The following is a 23,606-nucleotide window of genomic DNA, read 5'->3' as shown; positions in this document are numbered from 1 at the left end:
CGCTGTAATTTGTGGCATAGTATTTCATCATTATTCATATAGATGTCACTGTGTGTTTAATTTTTTAGATTATGGATGGAATGGAATAACTTATGAAATTTGTATGTGCGGCCTCCTGTCTCATAGAGCGAGATAACTCGCTGAAGGCATAGAACTGGTTAACAAAAAATGCTATAATGTCACACTATTATATTCATTTTTTTTGTATGTTTATTAAAAACGCCTGAAATTAAAAGACCCTTCCAATGTTATTATATAGATGCTGAATTCACTACCCTAGATATGGAAACAACAAAAAAAAATCAAGGTTTTGAATTAATGATGCCATTGATGTAGAAAATAAAAAAAACAATTCAATTATTCTCCAATGAGTAATGATATTGAATACCTAACTCTTTCTGAGACAATACATTATTTTAGTTCTGTCTAGAATATAGAATGTCTAGATTGATTACTTACTGAACTGCAAAATTAATATCATTGTCTAAATAATTTAATATTGCTAAATAATTATATTAGATTAGATACCTATGCAAAAATTTCAAACTGTATAACAAGGTAACTTAGAACAAGGTTTTTTTGAGTTGTTTCAGTATTGAATTATGGTATTGAAACCAAAAATTGTTGGTTTTTTTTATTGTTTAGCCAAGATCATACATGACAAATACATTAAAATGTAAAAATGGATAGAGTTCTCACCTCAAGCCGTTCAGTAGCTTTCAAGAGTCGATCATAGTCAACTTGGCCTTGGACAGTGAGCAGCTCAATCATGAAATCTGCTTCTTGCACAGACTGTTGCACCATTTCCAACTGACGTTCGAACCGCCTCCATAAGCCGAGGCGGTTTCTGAGAATTGCCACCAAGTTGCCGCATCTGGATTCAAGGTCCGAGTGGTTATCTTGAAGTTGAGAAATTTCCCTCTCCACCTTTACCGGCGAAACGGACACCCGCAATCTTACAGGCAGTGTGTGCAACAGTTGACGCAGGGATAGAAGATCTTGCCATTGAGAAATCAAATCTTCCCCGACGGCCTGGCAGTTCAGCAATGCTTGCTCCACCACGTCACTTCCCATCTTCTCATTCTCCTCGCACTCATCCAAGGTGTGTTTTAGCTTTTGATGGTTCTTTCTCATTCTCGATAAACCGATCTGGATAGTGGCTAATTTTTCCTTGAGAAGCAATCCTCCTTCCAACTCTTCCGATATGAGAACTTCCAACCTGTGCGCCTGCGAGAGGAGACTGCCGACCCTTTCGGATTCGAGAGCGGGCAACAAGCCGAGGCGACCCAGCTCGTTTTGAATCCTCTCAATTCTGGCACTGAAAATTTGAAGGCGTTCTATGTACAGATTTAATTCATCTTCATTTTTAATTATTCCTTGCAGATCATTCATAGACAACTTCAGTTCTCTGAGCTCGTCTTCCAAAATGGCCAGCTTCTCGTCGACCGGAGCATCAGGAGCAGAGATGTTTTGAATCGCCGCACTGTGAATCAACTCTATTTTCGATGAGAGATTTCTCCACTTGTCTTCGATCCTCGTAAATAGTTGACGTTGCACCATTTCATCTGCTACAGGTATGATTTCCATAGCGTGCTCGAATTGCACAGCAGCATTATTTCTGATGTTATTATGAACTTCGTGCTGCGCTTTTAATTCCCAGAAGTGTCTCATGTTGGCGGACGGCACGTCGGCTGAGGATCCCATGCGAGAGATATCTTTTTCTGCACTCTTCATCCATGTTTCCAAGCGTTCAGTCAAGAAATCATACTCTGTCCAATTTTCTCTGAAAGCTATCAGTCTGCGAAGATGCGCGTTAACCTCGTCTTGTAATTTCAGAACGACCTCCAAAGGCTCATTATACTTTCCATGTAGACTGGAACAATTAACCAAATCTTGTAGCCCGTTGGCAATTCCTAGTAACTGCAACAACTTAGCATGATGGTGTGAAATATCTGATAGCAATGATAGATATAAGTTGATGTACTGATCATAGTCTGCAGATGTCACGTTTATTAGGTCGGGTACCCTCTGGTGTGCGACTTGCAACCATTGCCTTTCTTCCTTCATTCCTTGTTCTAACACAGTCCACCTGGATGCCGCCAAAGCCATTTGCTGAGCTCTGCTCGCGGCTTTATCCAAGATGTGCGTTGCCTTTTCATGTAAAGCCTCATGCAAGGCAGAGTGCAACGCTCTGGTTTCACTGTCCAAGTTCCCTTCGAGAGATTCTAATATCGCTCTGCAATGACTCAAATTTACAAAGAACTTTCGGTGTTTTTGCAATTCCTCCTGTAAATTTTCCAAATTGACAACAGTGATTCGGCTATCAACCAATGCATCGGCTATTATAGTTATTTGCTCAAATTCTCGCAATGTTTGTTCGTATTCATCTGCCAAAGACAGGAGTTGAAGAAGTCGATCTCTTTCCACACAGATAGTATTTTCTATTTGTTTTGTCGTGTCATGAGTAGTGTAAATAGAATACGGAAGTTCTTTTCCTGGGAAATCTCGTAACAGACCTCTGGCTGTTTGCAGTTGGTGAGCTGACTTTAACATGTGGCAATGATTGCTGGATTCGATTTGATCTAATTTTTCCAACTTCAATTTGTTTGGCATGTCTGAATTTAATACGTCTTCGAGTTGGTGTTTGACATCTAAGACAAGGTTTTGAACGTTGGTCGTTCCATTGATAAACTCTTGCCATCTGCAATTATCAATGTTTGCTTGACTTTCGGTCTCACGAGTTATATCATCCACAGCTTCGACTTGCTCTTGGAGCGAATTGAGACATTCACTTATCTTAATTTTATTCGCTTCTGGATAGCCCTTCAGATCTTTGATGACAGATTTCAAGGTAGCAACATTTTTGTCGATAGCACCGAGTTCATCCTTCAAACCTTCCAACTCATTGACGATGTCTTTGTTTGGACCTTCACTCATTTGTTGCCGTTTCACATAAATTTGATATTCGATTCTTTCGAGCCAAATCAGTATAGTTTCAACCGTTATGATCACTGATGTTTCGATGACTACAGTATTCTTTTCTGCAACAGCAGTTTTCAAACTGTCCAAATTATTCAGTACTTCGTCATTGTATTTCTCTCCGGGAACATTAGGAATCGTTTCATTCATTTTGGCAATCACTAAAGAATTTGGATATTTTTTAGATTTACGATTGTGATGCATATTTTTTATTTTTTCTTCGATTGCACTGTTAGTTTTATCCCAGAATACTTCGGAATCATAAGGTGTCGGTTCTGATTTTTCACTATCAATAAACTGAGTGGTAGATGGTTTAAAGGAATCTTTTGGTTTCTTGACTATCGGATCTACCTTGCTTTCATTTTCTATGAAAGATAACGAAGACGTAGGCTTCTTCGAATCAAATTCGATTCCCTTTTCCCTAGGAGTGAGTTGAGCAGCATATGACATTCTATGGCTGTTGATATCTTCTTCAGTCGGCTTGGACATCCCTGTCATTTCAGGTGTAATTTTTAGTTCAATGTCTCCAACCAACACATAGTCCTCTTTCTTTACAGTCATAGGTTTGTTATCTGTATCTGGTTTTTTCTTATCCTTAATATCTTCAGGTTTGTCTTTCAAGTGTTTTCTTTTCTCTATCGGTGATGGAGACTTTGACCGTCTAGTCACATCTGAGTATGAAAATTTCACATCATAGCCCGGAGCCAGAGATAAATTCTCGCCAGTCTGGAGAGCTTCATTTATGAAACGCTCGCTTGCCGAAGTGGGTGTGTGCGGTGTGTGAGGAGATATGCCTTCATCGGCCGACACGTCTCTTCGATCTGGAATTGGTTCACTGGCAGACAGGGATGAAGTAATGGAGAACTCTGATGAAATAGGATCAGACAATGATTCTGGCGATGCCGCATCAAACTTGTCTTCAAAATCGGTTATGGGTTTCCTCTTGTTGCGCTTCTTCTTTTTGACACGCTTATTTTTATCCATAACAATGTCATCGTCGTCTAACATTAAGTTGTCGTCATTATCTTGTGGAATTTCAGTTTGTTGAGGAGAACCGAGAGAAGGTGGTTGATATTCTGATTCCTGAATCAAAAACTGTTTCGTGATAATCACACTATCTTTTTCATCAGGTAATGTGATTTGTGCATGGAAATGTACCTCATATGGTTCATCTTTGGAGATGGAACTGGATGAAATGGTATCTTCGCTGTAGTCTTTTGAAGGCGTTGGAGCCGTTTGAGTTGCAAACTCGGTAGTTTGTGATTTCACAACTTGAACACTGTCTATAGTTGGTGTAGAAGTTTGGACAGATGTTTCCGTTTTCGGAGTTATCGTTTCTATCTGTACTTGTGTACCTTCGTGGTGTAATTCAGGAGATACAGAAACTTTGGCTTGTACTGCGAAATCAGATGTTTCCCGCAATTTTACTGGTTCTTGTGGCAATGGAGAAGTCTGCTGATGCTGTTCAGTCATCAAAGGAATAGGTGTTTGCATTGAAGTTTCACGCACTTCTTGCACAGTTCTCTCAACAGTTACCACATCACCTAAGGGAGATGTCTGAGTTATTTTTGTGAAGTTTTCAGGAGAGACAGTTTGAATATCTACAGTCACTGTTTCGATTCCAGCCGGAGAAGAAGTCTGTGAAAACTTTTCTTCGGGGTAAGCGACTTCATAGTTTGATACTTGAGTAGTAATATCAACGGGTTGAGGTTGAGAAATAGGAGATGTCTGTTGGCTGTGCTCAATTATAGGTATAACCTCACGAGGAGAAGTTTGCGCAGACACATCAGTTATGGGTTCTTTAATTTCAGGTGTGGTTTGCATCGAAGTTTCTAATTTCTCAACTACTTCTGTCACAGTCAGAGCACATACAGATTCAGGTGCTAAATCAGGAGATGTCTGAATCGATAACTCAACAGTCGGTATGTTTTCCAGAATATTAACGGGATAAACTATTTCTTTTGGCATATCCGGTAGATTATCCGGAGATTCCACAGACACGCCTTCCTCAACAATTTTAACTGAAGCTGGATCAGATTTTTCACTAATAGTTTTGTAGGAATCATCATCCGGAATAGCTTCATTTTGTTCTTCAGATATTAATTTAGGTTGAGGAGACTGTTCAGGTTCAGGAGACTTTTCAGGTTCAGGAGACTTTTCAGTTTTCAAGTCATCAACACCTTTCTTAGGTTTCTTCTTTTTCTTTCGTTGTTTTTCTGTAACATGACTGGTTTTGGGTTGTTCATCATCTTCTTCGCTGAACACTTCTTCATCATCAGACAATGATTTCGGAGCCTCTGATATGTCTTCTGGAACATTCTTGATCTTTTGCTTCCGCTTTGTTTTATGTTTTGATTTCAATGAACCGATAATTCCTTGTGTAACTGTATCATCCGCAGTAGTGATCTCTTCGGGTTCATAGCCAGCTTCACTCATTTTAGGGTCTTCACTTCTCGGACTCAAGGAGTCAAATGCTTCTGCGAATGTTGGTTTTGGTGTATCAGGCGATTCAACTAATTCAGAGGGTATTCCTATATCAATAGATTCGGCCAAAGAGGTTTCCAAAGACAATTGCTGATTATTCCCATCTCCATCCGGAGAACTAGGAGACAAATCTTTTTCTGCCTCCAATGGGATTGAAGTTTCTATTTCAAATGGAGAATCTGTGTCTTTTAATTTATGCTTTTTCCGTTTCCGATTCCGTTTCCCGCCGATTTCTATTCCATCCCTAGGAGAATACTCATCATACTCGGCCTTGGAAAGAATACTTTCTGAGGGAGAAGTGGCTGTTACAATTTTGCTTGATGTTTGAGTTTTGATGGTTTCGGTAATATATGGTAGATCAGCGGTCATCTCTTTCATTATTGAATGAGATTCAGTAACGTTTGGTTCATTTTCAACTTTTATTGATACAGCAAGTTTTGGATCTTTTTTATTATCTAACTTTTTAGGTATTTGAGTTTCTTGGATTGTCAGATCAAATTCAACAATCTGTGATTTTCCTTGCTTATTTGGTTTAGTTGCGTTTTTCTTTGTTTCTTCAATTAATTCAGTAACATCAACGGCGGCGGTTTGATCTGGTTGGATTGGTTGTGACACAGTGCCACTTGGATCGGCAAACGTTTCATGAATTGCTTTTTTAATATAAGTAACCATACTTTTAGCATCATCCAAGAAATCTTGAGTCGCTTGTTTTGCACGACCCACTGGTTCTGTTGAAAGCATTGGTTGTTCAGCTACATCTTCAGATTTATATATTTCTTCGGTGACAGAAATACCTACAGGAGACTGTTGAATTTGTTTGTCGATAAGAATATCTTTTACATCAATTGCAGTTGGAGTTTCCTTGATTTTCTCTTCCGGTACTGGTACAACACTAATTATTTCACTAATCTCAATGGGTGAAGTTTTAGTCGGTTTATCTTTCTTTTCTTTTTTCTTGTCTTTCTTAGGTTCTGATGTAATAGGAGAGACATTTACGGGTATTTCTTTAATTGTTTCTTTTGAAACTTGTGTAACATCGATTTCACAAATCTCAGTAGGTGAAGTTTTCGTCGATTTATCTTTTGTTTCTATTTTCTTATGTTTCTTGGTTTCAAATGGAATAGGTGAGATATCTACGTGCATTTCTTTGATTTTCTCTTCTGGGACCGGAACAACTTTAACTATTTCACTGATCTCAGGTGAAGCTGTAGTAGATGTGTCTTTCTTCTCTCTTTTATCTTTTTTAGTTTCTGATGGAATAATAGAATCATCCACTGGTATAGATTTTTTAATATAAGTAACCATATTTTTGGCATCTTCCAAGAAATCTAAAGTGGCTTGTTTTGCTTGGCCTGCAGGTACTGTTGGAAGCATTGGTTGTTCTACTACATTTTCAAATGTTTGTCTTTCTTTTGAGACAGAAATAGTCGCAGGGTCCTGTTGGATAAAATCTTTTACATCAATTGAAACTGAAGGTTCTTTTGATATTTCAGTTGGTGAAGTTTTAGTCGGTTTATCTTTTTTATCCTTTTTCTTATCTTTCTTAGGTTCTGATGTAATAGGAGAGACTTCTACAGGTATTTCTTTAATTGTCTCTTTTGAAACTTTTGTAACTTCAATTTCATAGATCTCAGTAGGTGAAGTTTTAGTCGATTTATCTTTTGTTTCTATTTTCTTATCTTTCTTAGTTTCAAATGGAGTTGGTGGGACGTCTACTTGCATATCTTTGATTTTCTCTTCTGGGACTGGTACAACTTCAATAATTTTACTGATCTCAGTAGGTGAAGTCTTAGTTGATTTATCTTTCGATTCCTTTTTCTTATCTTTTTTAGATTCGGATGGAATCGGTGAAACATCTACTGGTATAGGTTTTTTAATATAAGTCACCATATTTTTGGCATCTTCCAAGAAATCATGAGTCGCTTGTTTTGCATGGCCCACAGGCACTGTTGGAAGAATTGGTTGTTCAACTACATTTTCAGATGTATATATTTCTTCCGTGACAGAAATACTTCCAGGGTCCAGTTGGATATGTTTGTCGATAAGAATATCTTTTACATCAATTGCAATTGGAGTATCCTTAATCTTCTCTTCTCGAACTGGAACAGCTTCAATTATTTCACTGATACCTGTGGGAGATGTTTTGGTAGATTTATCCCTTTTTTCTTTTTTCCTATCTTTCTTGGGTTCAGATGGGGTAGGTGAGACATCTACTGGTGTTTCTTTGATTTTATCTTCCGGAACCAGTACAACTTCAATTACTTCACTGATTTCAGTAGGTGAAGTTTTAGTAAATGTATCTTTCTTTTGTTTTTTCTTGTCTTTCTTCCTTTCAGATGGTATGGGTGAAACAACATCCACTGGAATTTCTTTAATGTCAGTAATGTTTATATTTTGCACCAATAATTCTGCAGTGGGTGTAGTTTTGGTAGATCCGTCTTTCTTTCCTTTTTTCTCATCTTTCTTATCTTCAGGAGAAATAATATCTTTAATTTTTACAACACTGTCAACAGGCGACATGCCATGAATAGTTGACACTGGTACTACTACTGTTTTTGATGAATGGGTGACTGTTTCAGTAACAATTGGCGATGTTTTAACAATGGTTTCAATAATGGTTCTACTGTCATCAATTTTCACCGTGGAAGTTGGGTCAGGTTTAGGTGTTTCAGATTTTGTGGCTTTTTCTAAATCTGGAATTGGTTTCTCTTTGATAAGAGTATCTGTTTTCACTTTTTTAGATTTTTGTGGTTCTTTTTTATCAGAACTTGGGATACTCTGATGAACATTTGATCTCTCTGCTTCCAAAAACATATGAATGTCAGGTAGATTTATTGATTTTGATGGTTCATCACTATATCGTACGGATTCAGATGTAAAATCTACTGAAGTAGGACTCTTTTTAGTTGGGGTTTTATTGGAATCCATGTCCGACTTTTCAGTGGTAATTGAAGTAATTTTAGTCAGATATGACGGTTTGTTATTACGATTTTCCTGTGATACAGAAACATCTGGTTCATCAGTTATTTCAGTTATAGTTAGATCACCGACAGTTTCAAGCGCAGGGGCTGATGGCAAATATTCCTTTGAATTATTAAGTTTCGTATCTACTCTATCTACGTGCTCAAAATGTGCAGTTTTACTCTCATCCTTTGGAAAAGAATCAGCTTTGTGCTGTGGTTTGTCCATTTGCTGATTTATTATTCCCGATATGTTCATCGGCTGTCTGCTGTTGATTTCGCCAGTATCAGGTGGATCGAATTGTTCAGTATTTACAACTTGCCCGTCCACAGTTCGAGTTACATTTATTGTAACTCGAGGAATTTCTTCTTCTGTAAGATCGATTTCTTCTGGTTCCTCAATAACTTCCTCTGTGACGTGCTCTTTACCGTCAATAATCACTACACGTTTGATAATTCTCCTAGTTCTCCTAATTATCCTACGTGTAACTTGCTGTACAACCGCACGGACACTGGACGATGAAGTGTGGATATCTGCACCTTTGGGATCAAGGTTGAGATTGAGAACCTCCGTTGAGGTGGGATCAAGATCACCATATTTCATGCCTTGGAGGAGAAGCTCTCCGGGAGTCGCTCCTTTTTCAAAAGTGACAGCGCAGTCGGGCTTTGAAGTAAATTCTTGAATGGTAACTTCACCATCAGGCATTCCGGATATGATTTGACCACCATAGTTTTGGGTTCGCGTAGTTTTTTGATCGCCATCCGGGCCAGTGAACACTGTTGAAGATTGCTCTCCTTGAAGTGTTACTTGAGAGAATGCCTCACTAGGTAAAACATTGGGGTCACTGCTTGTCACAATAGATCTATTTTGAATTTGCTGTTGCTGGATCGTATGCTGACGAGCTATAAGAGTCTTTCTGATTTTTCGCACAATAATTCTCTTACTTCCGTCAGCATCTACGATAACTTCGGTGGTGGTCTCGTCCGGCTCGACCATGACCGTTTCGAAGGATTGCGGATTACCACGAGTGATATTCAGCATCGTGTTCTTGGTGTGATCCATTTCGTTGCCTTTATATTGGGCTTCCACTAAAAGATTGTCATCACCGTCGGGATCTTCTACGATCGGCTTACTGGCGATTTCAATAGTTTCATGTCCCTCTGAGGTGATTTGTTTAATTTGAATTTTCTCCGGAGGTGCAACGCGTTGTCGGTCCGTTTGAACGTGCACATCGACAGGGGGAGCGCACGTCAAACCGATATGAACCTTTTGCGGTTCCGGTGATCGTAGACTTTTGCCTGTCTGCGTTTCAATGGAGGTGTACTGTTGGGGTTTGTGTTCTTCGTGTTTAACGTGAATTCCTTTGACCGGCGATTCTTCTTCGGGCATAGGACTCGAATCGATCGTGTTGTCTGTTATCGGTTCTAAATTTTCACTACGAGGTTCGTCGTGCTTAGCGTTTTCAAACTTGTACAAAATTTCATTGAGTTCACTCAATCTCACCGTGAAGATCTCGTCAGTCTCTTGTAAGATGTTCAGAGTTATTTGAAGCTGTCTCAGAAGAGCCTTGGCCAAGTTTTCTGTGTCAGAATACTTCTCCAGTGGCTCGCATGAGTCGATCAACTTGGATAGCTTCTCAGCTCGAGACTTGAGTTCCGCTTTGCAATCTTGATACTGTTGAATTCTCTGTTTGACTTCCTCTGGTTGTTGGAGTTCTCGCGATTCTTGCCGAAGAGTGAGTTTAATTTCTGTTAACCAGATTTCAACTTCACCAAGCAGCGTTTGATACCGTAGCAGTTCTTCAGACCTTCGTTCGATTTCTTCTTGCGCAGTCTGAAATACATACAAAAAGTTAATTATACTTACTTAAATAACTTTCACAAAATACACTTTATTCGATTGAGTATAAAGTCATAACCAAATATTTTACTGGAGGGATTCATATGAAATTTTTGTATCACTAAAATGACAGCGATCCCAAATAGTTTTTAGTGTGAATTGAAAGTATCTAATTGAATTAATATTCATAGACAAATTTAAATTCTATGCTTTGACAGCATTGAAACATGGCAGGCTAAACAAGATGGTGGCATGTTTTGACAGTTTGTCATACTCGTAGTTTGTTTGATATATTATCATTTTTTAAATGTGATGGTTCATCTAAATAATGTAAATAATGCTGGTATTTTAACATTAGTCTAATAACCCTTCTTCAGTATTTATTTAGGCCTGTTTCTATAAAAGAAGGTTTTCTCCCACGTCTTTGGATATAACATGATACACCTACTTATAACATCAAGAGAGAAGATATACGGACACTGGCTTGAACATTTTTTTCTATGGGTGCCTCCAGCTGATTGGTGTTAGTAGACGTGTAGACCAATAATTGGTAAGGCAAATATTTAGAAAATCTTGGAAGTTCATAGCATTACCATGTATATTTACACACTTCATTTAAAAAGCATATATTATATCAAAAAATTGATTAAAAAAAATAGTTAACGTCATTTACCTGGAGTGCCTTGGCGCCCCGATCGGCCTGTGTCTCTAGCGCATTGAGGCGGGTCGCGAGAACCGATAGGTGTACGGTAAGTTCTGCAGTGTCAGGGCCTGCGGGAAGTGCGTTCAAGGATCCAGAGAGCCTGTTCAGCTCGACCTTGTGCGCCCGAAGCTCTGATAATGCACCCTACAAAAAAGACACTAGAATAAGAATTTGGAATATTCAATATCAAAATATGGTGTACAAAAAATATTGATAATAAAAATGCAATTTGGAAATACGTTTTCAGTAAGTAATTGAATAGAAAAATTAATGTTTTACTGCCTATAGCAGTGGTTCTTAACCTTTTCATAAATGTGTCGAACAACCCACATCAAAATTCAATAGTTTTCAATACAAATAAGAAGTCAAAACTATACTTCTAATCTGCTACCATTGATCTATTACTTTGCATATTGACAAAATTTTCCACATACCTATTAAACATCTTTCGCATACTACTGGTTTAGAACCGATGGCTTATATTAGTCTGACTTAATAGAAAAAAGATGTAAATACTTCAGCCTATTGTCTCAGAAAACTAAAAATTTACTTAATATTAAATTAAGTCCAAGTACATACAGAATTTTTGTTTTGCCATAGATTTTTATACCTCGGAGAAAAATCGCCTAAATTGTGAAAATAGTTTTTTTTTATATTTCATATGAGACTTCACTCTCTCCTACCACATTTACGTAAGTTTTCTCTCTTGCGTTACAGATAAACAATATACGTATTATTTACCACTACGAAAAACACTACACTATAAAAGTGATAAGTATAAGAATATAAAATTATCTAACATATATTTTAATCGAGTAGGTTAGGTACATACCGGTTATAATATTATTTATTAAAAAAATGTGAACTATTCAAATATATTACAAATTGAAATAATAGGTAGGTATAAAAAATCTGAATATGTGCCGACATCAGAGATATTTTTCGATTATAAAAAGTCTTATCTGACCAAAAAACCACCAAATAATTTAAATTTAGAAAATGACGATATTATTATGCAACCTGTTTAATATTCATAATAAATTTGACATTCATTTTCATGGTGCTTTTTTACAGACAATAAATAAAACTCATTTTAACAAAAAATATTTATGTTGTGAGTACTTACGTATTGTTTTTTTTTTTATTTTCTAGTCTCGTCTGGTAGAGGTAGGTTATATGGGTACGCCTAGTTTTAACTGCTGGCTGTTTGATTGTTATCAAGAAACGGAAAAAAACTTGTTTTTTTTTGATAAATTTATTAAAATTAATATTTTGAAAATTTCACTTGATGATTATAAATTGTGATAACATCAAAAAAATGAGCCAAATTTTAAATTTGGCAAGTTAAAACGGTAACAAAAAAAAAACGAAAGAATTTAATAATCAATGTTTACGCTTTTTTTTCTAATACAAACATTAATACGAAATAATATAAGAATATACCTATTCACTTTAAAGTTGTGAACTGTTTATAACTATTCATAACTTCCGTTAGTATAAATAACTAGGTAGGTTATAAAAGAGTATATTTTGTATGTTTGTTTGTTTTAATGTCCTATTAACGCGATAGAAACCGATCCTGATTACACACTCATAAGTACCTACTGTGTTTTATTTTTTAATTAACATAATAATATGGCCATTTTACTAAGTAACAGAATATTATTAAATGTTTGTTATTTACAATAATATATTATATGGGACGCCCGAATAAAACACCTACCGATGATATAATTGCCTGGATATAAAAGATTTGTAAGCTTTTAATTTGACACGATATTGTGTAAGACTGTAAGAGCTTTTGCGAGCTTTTAAAGTGGTGATGGTTACATCGTTGCGTTTAACGTTTCTACGTGATATTGACGTAAGGTTTATTCGTCAGACGGTCTATTCTTAACGAAAGTTTATTTTAATCGCGTGTAGTTGAATACTAAAGTTATGGTTTATTATTCAAGTAATTATGTCGTGATCATAATTAATTTTGCAAACTTTAAAGCAAAATACAGGTTGTCTTAAAACAAAAATGACAGCTGTATACGAATAATTCATCATTATGACTTGTATTTTTTATCACGATAATAATAATAGTCATCCATAGATTTTGATCCCCATCCCATATTTGACATTATTACAGGTATTATTAGGTATGACATTAGTAGAGTCAGTAACAACTGTTGTTTCTCTAATCTATCATGTAATGCAATCGAAAAATGTCAGCTCAATAATTAATTGATTAATAATAGTAATCTGTCATCGGTGAAACTATTTCGGAGGACAACAACAATCTACAAACTTCCGATATCGATATATTACATTAGCGTGAGGACGAGTTTAAGTTTTGTAACTTATTAAAATAATTAAATATATATAAAATAAATTAAAATAAATTCTATTGATCTTTTTACAGATTATAGTTAGTACCTACACCATATCATTTTTGTGATCAAAGTATTTTGAGACCAAAAATCCTAACACAAATTACTTATTTTTGGGTCACAGTAGGCTGTTAGGTTTTTGATCTCAAAACACCTTAACCCACGAATGACGCATTAATAGAGTAGGTAGGTACTATAAAATTACTTTATATTTATTTGTATTATTTTAGTGTATTAATGATGTTTTAAACTTGTAATTTGAAATGTTCACGCAAGTAAATAAATTAATGAATTGCAATTTTAAAAAATGTAGGATAAGTTATCTGATTTAATCAAAATTACATTGCATTAAAATTTTCAACTTAACATAAACCAATTAGATATACCCTTATCCGAAAAAAACATGATAGATATAATATACCTAAGTATGATTTAATCAAAATTACATTGCATTAAAATTTTCAACTTAACATAAACCAATTAGATATACCCTTATCCGAAAAAAACATGATAGATATAATATACCTAAGTATATATATATATATATATATATATTAATTGTGTTTAAATACTTACAGCAAAAAAATTATGCCGCAATCTAAAATAATATATTTACATATCGCACTAGCGTCCACAGAAAATATAATTAACAAAACTTCGTTATCATTTTGGGATTATCAAATATTGAAAACATAAGCACTGCACTTTACTGAACTCAGGCACTTTCACTTGGCCATTATTGATTAACAAAAATAATGGAAAAGTATCTATGTAGGTACGTTATAAAAAAAAGGATCACGTAATAGTCCTTGGAAGTTCGAATGCGTCTAAGTTGAGCCTTTTTATTCAAATCTAGTCCGAATTGATTTTTTTTGTTGAATTTATTACATTTTTAAAAAGAATTGGTTTATAAGGGATGGTGTAAGCTTTAGTCTAGTTCTAAAACTGGTATAATGGTGGCTAAAATTTCGCGGCGATTGTAAACAAACATCGCTGGCGAGCGGTTCCAATGATGTGATGAGACTATGATGCTATGCTCGAGGTTAGAGTTATGAGCGGACGTAAAAGTGATGATGACCTAAGCGTCCGAAGCATTGGCACGGAGAAGGCCGGGCGCACACCGATCTATCAAAAAAAAATCTAACCGCGTAACGTCTATTTCAGTACCGATACCGAAATAACGTGATTTATTACAAAAATACATCACTATTGAAAGATGAAATAATAAATGTTCAAATAATGTTATAATGTGTTTTAATCCTTGATTGTTACGCAACGCCATTCATTAAAGACAGAAATAAACAGCCTTGTAAAATAACATAAACCTAGTTTTAATAATCAGGAATAGATTTTTTACAGCTTGAGAATGAACGAAAATTCGATGCTTTTATAATTCGGCGTTCTAGGTAAGTTTGAATAGTGGTACGATGGATTGTAAATGCTTATTTTTTTTCACAAAGAAAGTGCTGAAAAATCGAGGTGTTTTTTGTTGTATTTTGCTTGAATGCATGCCAAGAAATCAATAAGAATCCGATTGATCTGGTGATAAATTTCACGCAAAAGCATTATCTTTGATCATGATTTTGGAATGGATCGCATGACATGTTATTTACGCTGCATCGAAAACGAATTAAATTTTAATCATTTTCATTTTGATCACGGAGTCATTTATTTTGTTTTTCAGAGATATATTTTATCAATATATTTATTTAAGTACCCACGTACCTACCTAATATGATAATTTTTATAAATTCAATAGCAGACTACAAAAAAGTACGACACGTGTTTCGTTTATATAGTAAACTTTATCAAGTAGGAACTTATCTAGATATTATCAAAATGTATGTGTTAAATGTTAAAATGTGAGTTGTATAATAAAATTTTTCTCTATGGGTCCAAAGTGGGAAATATCTTTATAATGTAATAAATTGCCATTTTACAATAATTGAGGCGGCAATTTTTAAAGAGAAAATCGTGAGAATTGGGGGGGGGGGGCGCAATAAAGATTTAATTTAATACGTCATGGAACCTATCCTATATAACCCTAATTATCCCCCTTCGCATAGTTGCATTTTATAAAAAAAATCAAACTGATTTTTCATTACTTATAATTGACTAAGTTAACAATAAAAAGGAAACACGTGTGTTATAAATAATATTGTGAAGTATATAAAATAGTGAATAGGTGAATAAATGATGATTAAATTATTATAAGTATACAGGTCACCATGTCATCGTTATAAGAATATGTATTTTTGTCTAAGAAATAAAAGACACTAAGTAATTGATATTCATGGAATCCATTGTTTTGTTCCTTAGACAGTGTTGTTTTTCTTTCCCGTAAAAAGTAAACGTACACGGTGTGATGCCGGCATACGGATTCGCGGTCAAGGTAATAATAATATTATATGTCTACCGACTAGTCGAAGTTAGTTGATCAACACAATGTATTCAGAAACTCTAATGTGCTATAAAAAACAATGCTTTATTGGGAAGTATCAATGGCAAAATAGATGTAAGTATATAAAAAATAGTGAGTAGGCAAATTGTATACAACGAAAAAATTGCAAAAAATAATACCATCTATATTTTGAGGACGTGCATTGAACATGACAAAACGGGTTCGTGTAACGTATTCTTAATACTACAAATTTCAAAATTATTTAATTATTGTGATATTATTATTAACGGAATTTAAAAATACCTTAGATAACGTAGTTATTAGGATCTGTAGTACCTTGAGTACTAAAATTTCAGTAGATTTAAATACCTAATATTGGATTTAAGCCCATATTACGTGATTTTCCAGAAATGATTTGTTAGAGTAGGTAGGTATAACAATGGCCCACTTTGAAGTCCACTAATCTATTTTTCATCAAGTAAAATTGTTGATTTTTATACTTATATATTTTTTTTTCAATCTAGCTACTTACTGAGTTTTGAAAATCTCATCTTGCAACACTAAATTGTCGATAGCTTACTGATATGATCCCATTAGGCAAAATATATAGAGTCAGATCTGTGTACGAATCCCAATCGGTTCAATATTGTTTATGAGGCTTTCCAAGTTATATACTTTTAATCAAATTATATCAAATTATAAAATAGGTAATCATTATTTTTAAATGTTTTCATTTTTATCTAAATATAAACAAATAGTACACAATAAATAGTACATTATAAAAATATATTACATCACCATATTAGATCCTAAGAGAATCATATTACGGGCGTCCGCAGAGTGAAGGTTATATTAACATATTTTTGTTTTTACGAGAACAACATGTGAATTTGCCAGACCCGGGAATCTAACACAGGTCCACGAAATTATAAGTCGATAATGTTGTTTAAATGAAACTAGAGAAACCGAAAGTAAATTAAATCTATGGCTATGACGGAAATATGAAAATAGTAAATATAGTCGCACACTGTCATTAAATTTATATATAATATGGTAATATATATATGTATATTTAAATAATTAAATAGCTCTATCATTTGTAGTATACAGTTATCTCGCAGAATACTTTCACTATCATATTATTATATTACTAGTTAGGTTAGGTCATTTTAAATGTAACTAAAAAAAATATATTATATTATATTCAACATACTAATTCTTACCATGATGGTAACATCAATAATAGAGTTGCACTGAGCGAGTGGGAACAAAATTTAATTACATCATGCAGTATTGAGTACATTGTAAGAAGATGTGGAGTCATCATTAATATAAATCACATTATTATAATGTGATTGTCTAATTTCTACGACCTTCACGAAGATTGACTATTTATTTTATACATTGTGTTGTGATTAAAATATAATGTTCGCTGAGAATTTATAAATTTATTTACGAAATATATTAAATATTATTATAATGATGTAATAAGTCTGGGACGTAAGCGTTATAAATGAAAATGACGTGATTGTGTATGGTTTATTATTTTGGCGCACGTACATATTTTAACGTATATATATTCAAATGGCGCCCAGGCGAGATGTTTATGCCAATGCCACATGTGAAATCGTTCGTCATTTAAAAATAAACTGATATCATTTGTTTCATCTTCATAAAAAAGTGTATATTTGTATAGATAAACTAATTTATTTTATCTTGTGTGCTATAGAATATAGATCGATTGAAAATGAGGCAAGTTTTAGGATGCCGATTGCATTGACTGGCATAATGTGACGAATCAACCGATATTGAAAATTACCACAAATACGTGATTCAACGTCCTCAACGATTACTAGCATAAATTTCATGGCTAACTATTCGTAGCTTTTTCTGTATATAAACACTCCATCTATTTATTTACTTAATCTACGATTGTGTCAACTATACGTAATTTACACAGTATGCACAGTATCGGTTTTTGATACGTGGAGACCCGAGGATATGATAAGTTTGGAGGCCCATTTGCGAAATCATTGCATATGCGATCTTGTATTACACAATGATTGTGTTTTTAACACTGCAACGGGCCACGAGGTCTAATTGCAGTGGTGTAGTGGTAGTGAAACAGTAGTGTAGTAGTAGCAGTGAAACAAATACAGAAACGTCCAGGCATGAGAAAATCACAAAATATATAGTATAGAATCGAATCCGGATGGTCGCCGTTTAGCATCGATTGGTTTTCTACTCAGAATGTGAAATAGGTACCTATGCGAATATTTTGAAGATTTTCGTGCCTTCTGAAAAAGTGACTGCCTCGTTTACTTCTTAGAAAGCCGCTAGGTACTGCTGCCAGTGATATTATGTATTATTCTGTACGTACTAATATTTTTACACAATCTAGGTATTTACTTTTTATCAGAATACAATTTAATACTTTTTGACAGTTTGTTGTGAATAATTCTAGTTTTGTTTGAAATAATTTTAATGATCTATGACAAAATGGCGTGCGAAACAACTTTAATGTATATTTTATTTACATATTATCATGAAATGAATACGTGTAATAATGTTAAACGTGTTAAACACATCGAATGGCTTCCGGATAAAAATAAGAAATATAATTCTTCAATTAACATTATTAATGCAACTAAATAATGTTAAAATACTATACCACCATAGCAAAGACAGGTTTAAACGAGTACATATTATTATTAAAGTGAGTTTTTTTGTTGTTCAGTAAATTAGGTCATAAGTCACAGCTGATCGAACGCCACCGGCATTTGGACCAATTTAAATTTTTGATTCAATGTGCGACGCGCCTTAATTTAGAAATAATTAATATAATATTATTTGGATGACAGCAAATAGGGCAATAAATCAATAAACTGAAATGTATTTAGGGAATGCATTAAGTGTAGTAAACAAATATTTTTAAATTTTGTAATTTTTCTTTTTCCTTTTCTATTATAAAGTCTTACTTTCGCTTGTGCGTTCTGCTATTTTGTAGGCGAGTGTAGAACGCATGGAATCAACGTATACGTTGTATCCACTAGTATTATTTTGATATATTATAATTATATTATAAGGAACTGAGTTGTTGCAATGAATCTAATAGAGGAAATAAATATTTAGAAAAAACGATCACGTATATAATATAATATATTTCATTTTACAAAATTGTAAGTGACAAAAATATTAAATTATTATCAGTTATCACATAACAATCAAATGATATGTATGATATGTGGAATATTAAACTGTGATTGAATGACTTGTTACATAACATTTTAGTGCTACCTGACTAAACATTCAGTTTACGCAAATCAAATACATTAGGTACCTATACGAATACAAACATAATGTTATCAATAATCATATGAATATTATTTACATGTAAATCATACATAATACATATTTTTAAATTTAATAACCTAGTCAAAAGGTTTTTTAACAAATTTACTTATCGTTTTTATTAAAGTAAACGTAAAAGTATAGAATTTTATAATATAGGTAGATATACTTTCAACCTTGATAATCAATAAACTGAACAGCATGAGTGTAAATAACTTACGATATTATAGCCAATACTATATGGATACTTAACTGAATTGTAGAATACTTAAGGGGCTAGGTGCCGTATAACAGTGGAAAATTAAGATTTTGGGATGATGACTTTAGGAGCTATGCTTCAACGATCTGTAAACATTTTTTAGGAAATATGTATATTATATCATTATACGTTATCCCTATCTTCTATCACCTTATTGAGTATAGATCAACATTTTATGGCCATATACAGGTATAAAAATACCTATTGTAATTTCTCCAAAATTACGAGTCAATTTCAAACCCAAATGAACAGTTTAATATTTTACTATATTGTGTTAGATGTGTATAAATTAAATATGGCTTTATTATCAAATTTAAATCGACAACGTTTACAATAATACTATTGTATGATTTGTATGGTATTAATAATATCATGTGACCAAGAAATGTTGTTTCCTATGATAAGAAAAGACAGGGCATTATAATGACATACACATAAATCCTAAAAAAATCTATAGGTATATTATTCAGGTTTAGCTCCCATATATACATCAGATTCTTAACTTTCGACGTTTATATAGCAAATGGTCCCTTATTAGAATACAATGATACTTTTAAAGATAATTCTCACTCCAAAATATGGGTATAAGAGAACATTGGTTTAAGCTTAAAAGATATAAAATGCTAAATGGTGTACAGATTAAGCGAACTTGTTGACCAACACTGTGAAACATGCTCATGTAAATGTGCTCAAAGGTGTTGACGCACAGATTCAGTGTGTTCGGAAGACGCTTCAAAGGAAATGTTCAGTAACGTGCTAGTTTAGAAGTTGTATGTCAACTCGCATGGTTCGCGATTTTGGTCAACGAAAGTGAAATGATAATGTTACTCACGAGTATCCCGTCCAGCATCTGTCGGAGGCTGCCGCTTGGCAGGTCGGACAGGCCATCTTCGCATCTCTCCACAGCTCTCACCAAGCCTTCGATGTCGCTACACAATGTATCCTGAGGAAACCGCCATCAAACAGCCAAGTATTAGTTACTACACACTATTCTGTCACTGCTCCAATCGTTTGGACTATTTTTTACAGTCAAAAAAGGATTTCCCAAAACATCTGGACAAAGAGTAGGTGAGTAAAAGAATACTGGGTATATTCAATCATTTTATATGGCTCTATTGGTGGTTTGTAAATAACTTCTATCTGTCATACCAAGAATATTATTACCCGATCATATTTTAAACTGCAAGGTTGTTTATTAAATAAATCTTTATTTATTATATGCAACTTTTTAACAGACCGTTGTGATTGAGAATATTTTTGTGAAATAATGTTAAAATTTTATTCTCGTTTCTCGAGAATTTTTAACACGAGAGTTCGAAATTATCATTTCTCGATAATCGCAAATGACATTCTCGAGAATTTTAGAAATTCTCCGTGAGACCCAATAACCAAGAAAATAAATCTAAAGCTCTAGTATTAAATAGTGTATGAAAGTTACAGGTTTTTCGTTTGATTCATAATAATAATAATTAAAAAATAACATCATCGATATAATAAATTCCATATCTGATACACATATATAACCAGATTATAAATTTCCGATGAAAAATACAGGGATTATCATCAATCTAATTTTGGTTAGCTAGCTATACGACAATGATAAGATAAGATATTTAATCTAATGTATATTTCGGGGATTTTTTTTAAGATTAGCCATTTTCTTGTATATTAAATTCTGTGTCCAGTGACTGGGAAATACTGTTTTAAATCTTATAACGAAAAAAAAAACAAACAAACAAACAAACAGCATGCGCACATTCCAGGGTATTGCAGCAGTCGAATTCTTCGTCAGCAGAATATGATGGGTCACTACAAAGAGGATGGAGCGCTATTTGGGGAAGAAGATAAAAGCTAGGAAAAGCTCACATTGTATTTTCAAGCATTACTTTTAAAAGGTATGAATATGGTTTTTTGATGGGAAACCTACTTCATCACATTATTTATTTAAAATTCACAATCCGTACTAAATAATAATGTACGTAATTAAAATGTAAATAATTAATTAAATTATGATAAAACCTAATTTAAAATATAATATTTATTTTAAAAATCCGTTACCCACTAATGTTTTTCTTCACGCGTTTATTTACATGTTAAGAGCCAATCTATGTATGTATACAGGGTATTTATTTACATGTATTAATTGAATTGGTAAAACTCCATTAAAATAGTTAAGAGTTTATTGTTAATTCTACAATATTTAGTAGGTACTTTATGTTAACAGTTGTTTCGGAATATAAACCCATCCTCATAAAAATCCAAGATAACTCTCAGATCGTTCTGATGATGGGTTTATAGCATGAAATATAAAGTAAAATATCACAGAATTAATAAAACAACATTGTTTCAAAATCAATATCTTCAGTAGCTGTAAAGGTGATAAAACGATTGTCGCAGAGAAAAAAAATACTTATAGAAATTATATTATAATTACACATAGTAAATGCCTACTTCAATTACCCACTTATTAAGATTTGATATTTAAATAAATGGTAAAAATGCCTGCTGAATAAAAATAATAATATTATTAAAACTCGTTATTGGGATCGTTTTAGGTACTTTCAATTATAGTAAAAAAATAAATATGCCGACCAGTTCAATATCATAGTTTTAAATGTCATATTTATAAAATAATATTTCACTGCGATTTGAACAATAGCTGATGACCTTGGCCAATGAATGAACCATGGTCACTCGGTAATTTAAAAAAAAGTTTTTAGGGATTAGTGCCAAAAAATATTATCCCAATGTCAGTGTTATTCTGCAACGGAATTTAATATATAAGTATATATTTTTGTATTATTTATCAAATAAATTTGGCAAGATTTTAAGACCCGTTGCAGCATATTTAAATGTAAATACTGATTATTGTAAATACCTATTAGATATTTCCATCGTTATAAAAATATTATATAATTAACACTAAACTACTTTATTAGATAATTAGATTAAAATCAAACTAATAAATTAGATTTAAAACATTAGCACAGTTTAAATAAAAAAGTAAATCCATTAAATGTTTAAAAAAAATATATAAATATGTCAATGCAATTTCAATACCATTTTCTTATTAGTTAATTCGAGTGGCGTTTAACGTGGTAATTAAGTTTTTTTTTTAATTCGGTATCTTTTGAGTTTATTGATTGCGACATCTGTTTCGAGATACAAACCAGGGCTTCGAACCGAAAACCGGAAAAACCGTTATTTTTATTGAAACGATAACCGAAATTGAATCAAAGAGACCGATATTTTTTATACGGTATAATGATATGTTCAAACACGCGCGCGCGTTCGTGATCTTACCTCCCCATCTCGCATAATTTATAATTTTCAAAATTTATGGCTACGGCCGTGCGGGCAGCATAACCATACAAGTACCATAAAACGTTCTAAATTATGGTAAAAAATATTTTTTAATACAAATGAGAACATTTACAAATTAATCACTCAGAGCTGAACCGAAAACGAAAACCGGAAAAACCGTTATTATTTTCGGAACGAAAACAGGAACCGAACCGATATAGGTTATATAGTTTTTACTTGAACCAGAACGAAAACCGAAACGAAAAAAATAACGGCTCAAAGCCTTGATACAAAACTATCATCGGTTATCGTTAGATCGCTCTGATGATGGGTTTATTAACATCTTCTCAACATCAATAATCGAAAACTGTAGAATTATTATCAAAAACTTTGTTTCAAATCTACCATAATTTTCTTTCAATGCCTAGGTACATCATATAAAAAACCGACCCACGAAGTGAATATCTGAGAAATTGATAATGCATAAAAAATATAAGTAACAAATAGTTTTTGGAAAATCGCACAAATTAAAATAATGTAATATCGGATTTCTGTCTTGAAAATTGTGAAATTAATATTATTAAAACAATCCAATATAATATTATAGTATGAAGCAATCGAGATATTTTTATAGTAGAATATTTACGAGAGTTTGAATATTCAAAAATAGACGAGAGAAGAATTTTACATGCTATGGGGCAAAGCCATTAAGCATTTCATTTCAAAAGAATTTAATTTAAATTTAGCGCGAGAAAATATACACAAGTAAGCATTGTTTTTAGCAAAAATGAAAATGAAAGCAAATGGTATTGACATAATATTATTTTTAGAATTATGATTCGGAAATTTTTTTTCTACTCGTGATTAATAATAATTAATTCACGAACGGGATAAGAATTATTATCACTAAAAATAACCGAATACCATTATCATTATAACATGCTACACAAA

General features: G+C 33.4%; 1 protein-coding gene across 4 annotated transcripts in view; it reads right to left on the bottom strand.

Annotated features, from left to right (window-relative positions):
- LOC147078565 (uncharacterized) overlaps window positions 1–23,606 on the bottom strand; it is a 354,146-nt gene that overhangs the window by 31,548 nt on the left and 298,992 nt on the right. For all 4 annotated transcript variants that reach the window (XM_085960512.1, XM_085960509.1, XM_085960510.1 and 1 more), the window contains 3 exons: window positions 20,185–20,295; window positions 10,937–11,110; window positions 700–10,257 (listed from right to left, as the gene is read on the bottom strand). In XM_085960512.1, coding sequence (XP_085816638.1) covers window positions 700–10,257; window positions 10,937–11,110; window positions 20,185–20,295 — 9,843 coding nt within the window. The remainder of the gene's footprint in view (window positions 1–699; window positions 10,258–10,936; window positions 11,111–20,184; window positions 20,296–23,606) is intronic.

The sequence above is a fragment of the Rhyacophila brunnea genome, unplaced genomic scaffold (assembly GCF_057557595.1).
Source record: "Rhyacophila brunnea isolate RB1 unplaced genomic scaffold, BYU_Rbru_1.0 scaffold_11, whole genome shotgun sequence".
Taxonomy (NCBI): domain Eukaryota; kingdom Metazoa; phylum Arthropoda; class Insecta; order Trichoptera; family Rhyacophilidae; genus Rhyacophila; species Rhyacophila brunnea.
Note: the sequence above shows the minus strand (reverse complement) of the source record. Positions and strands in the feature narration are given on the sequence as shown.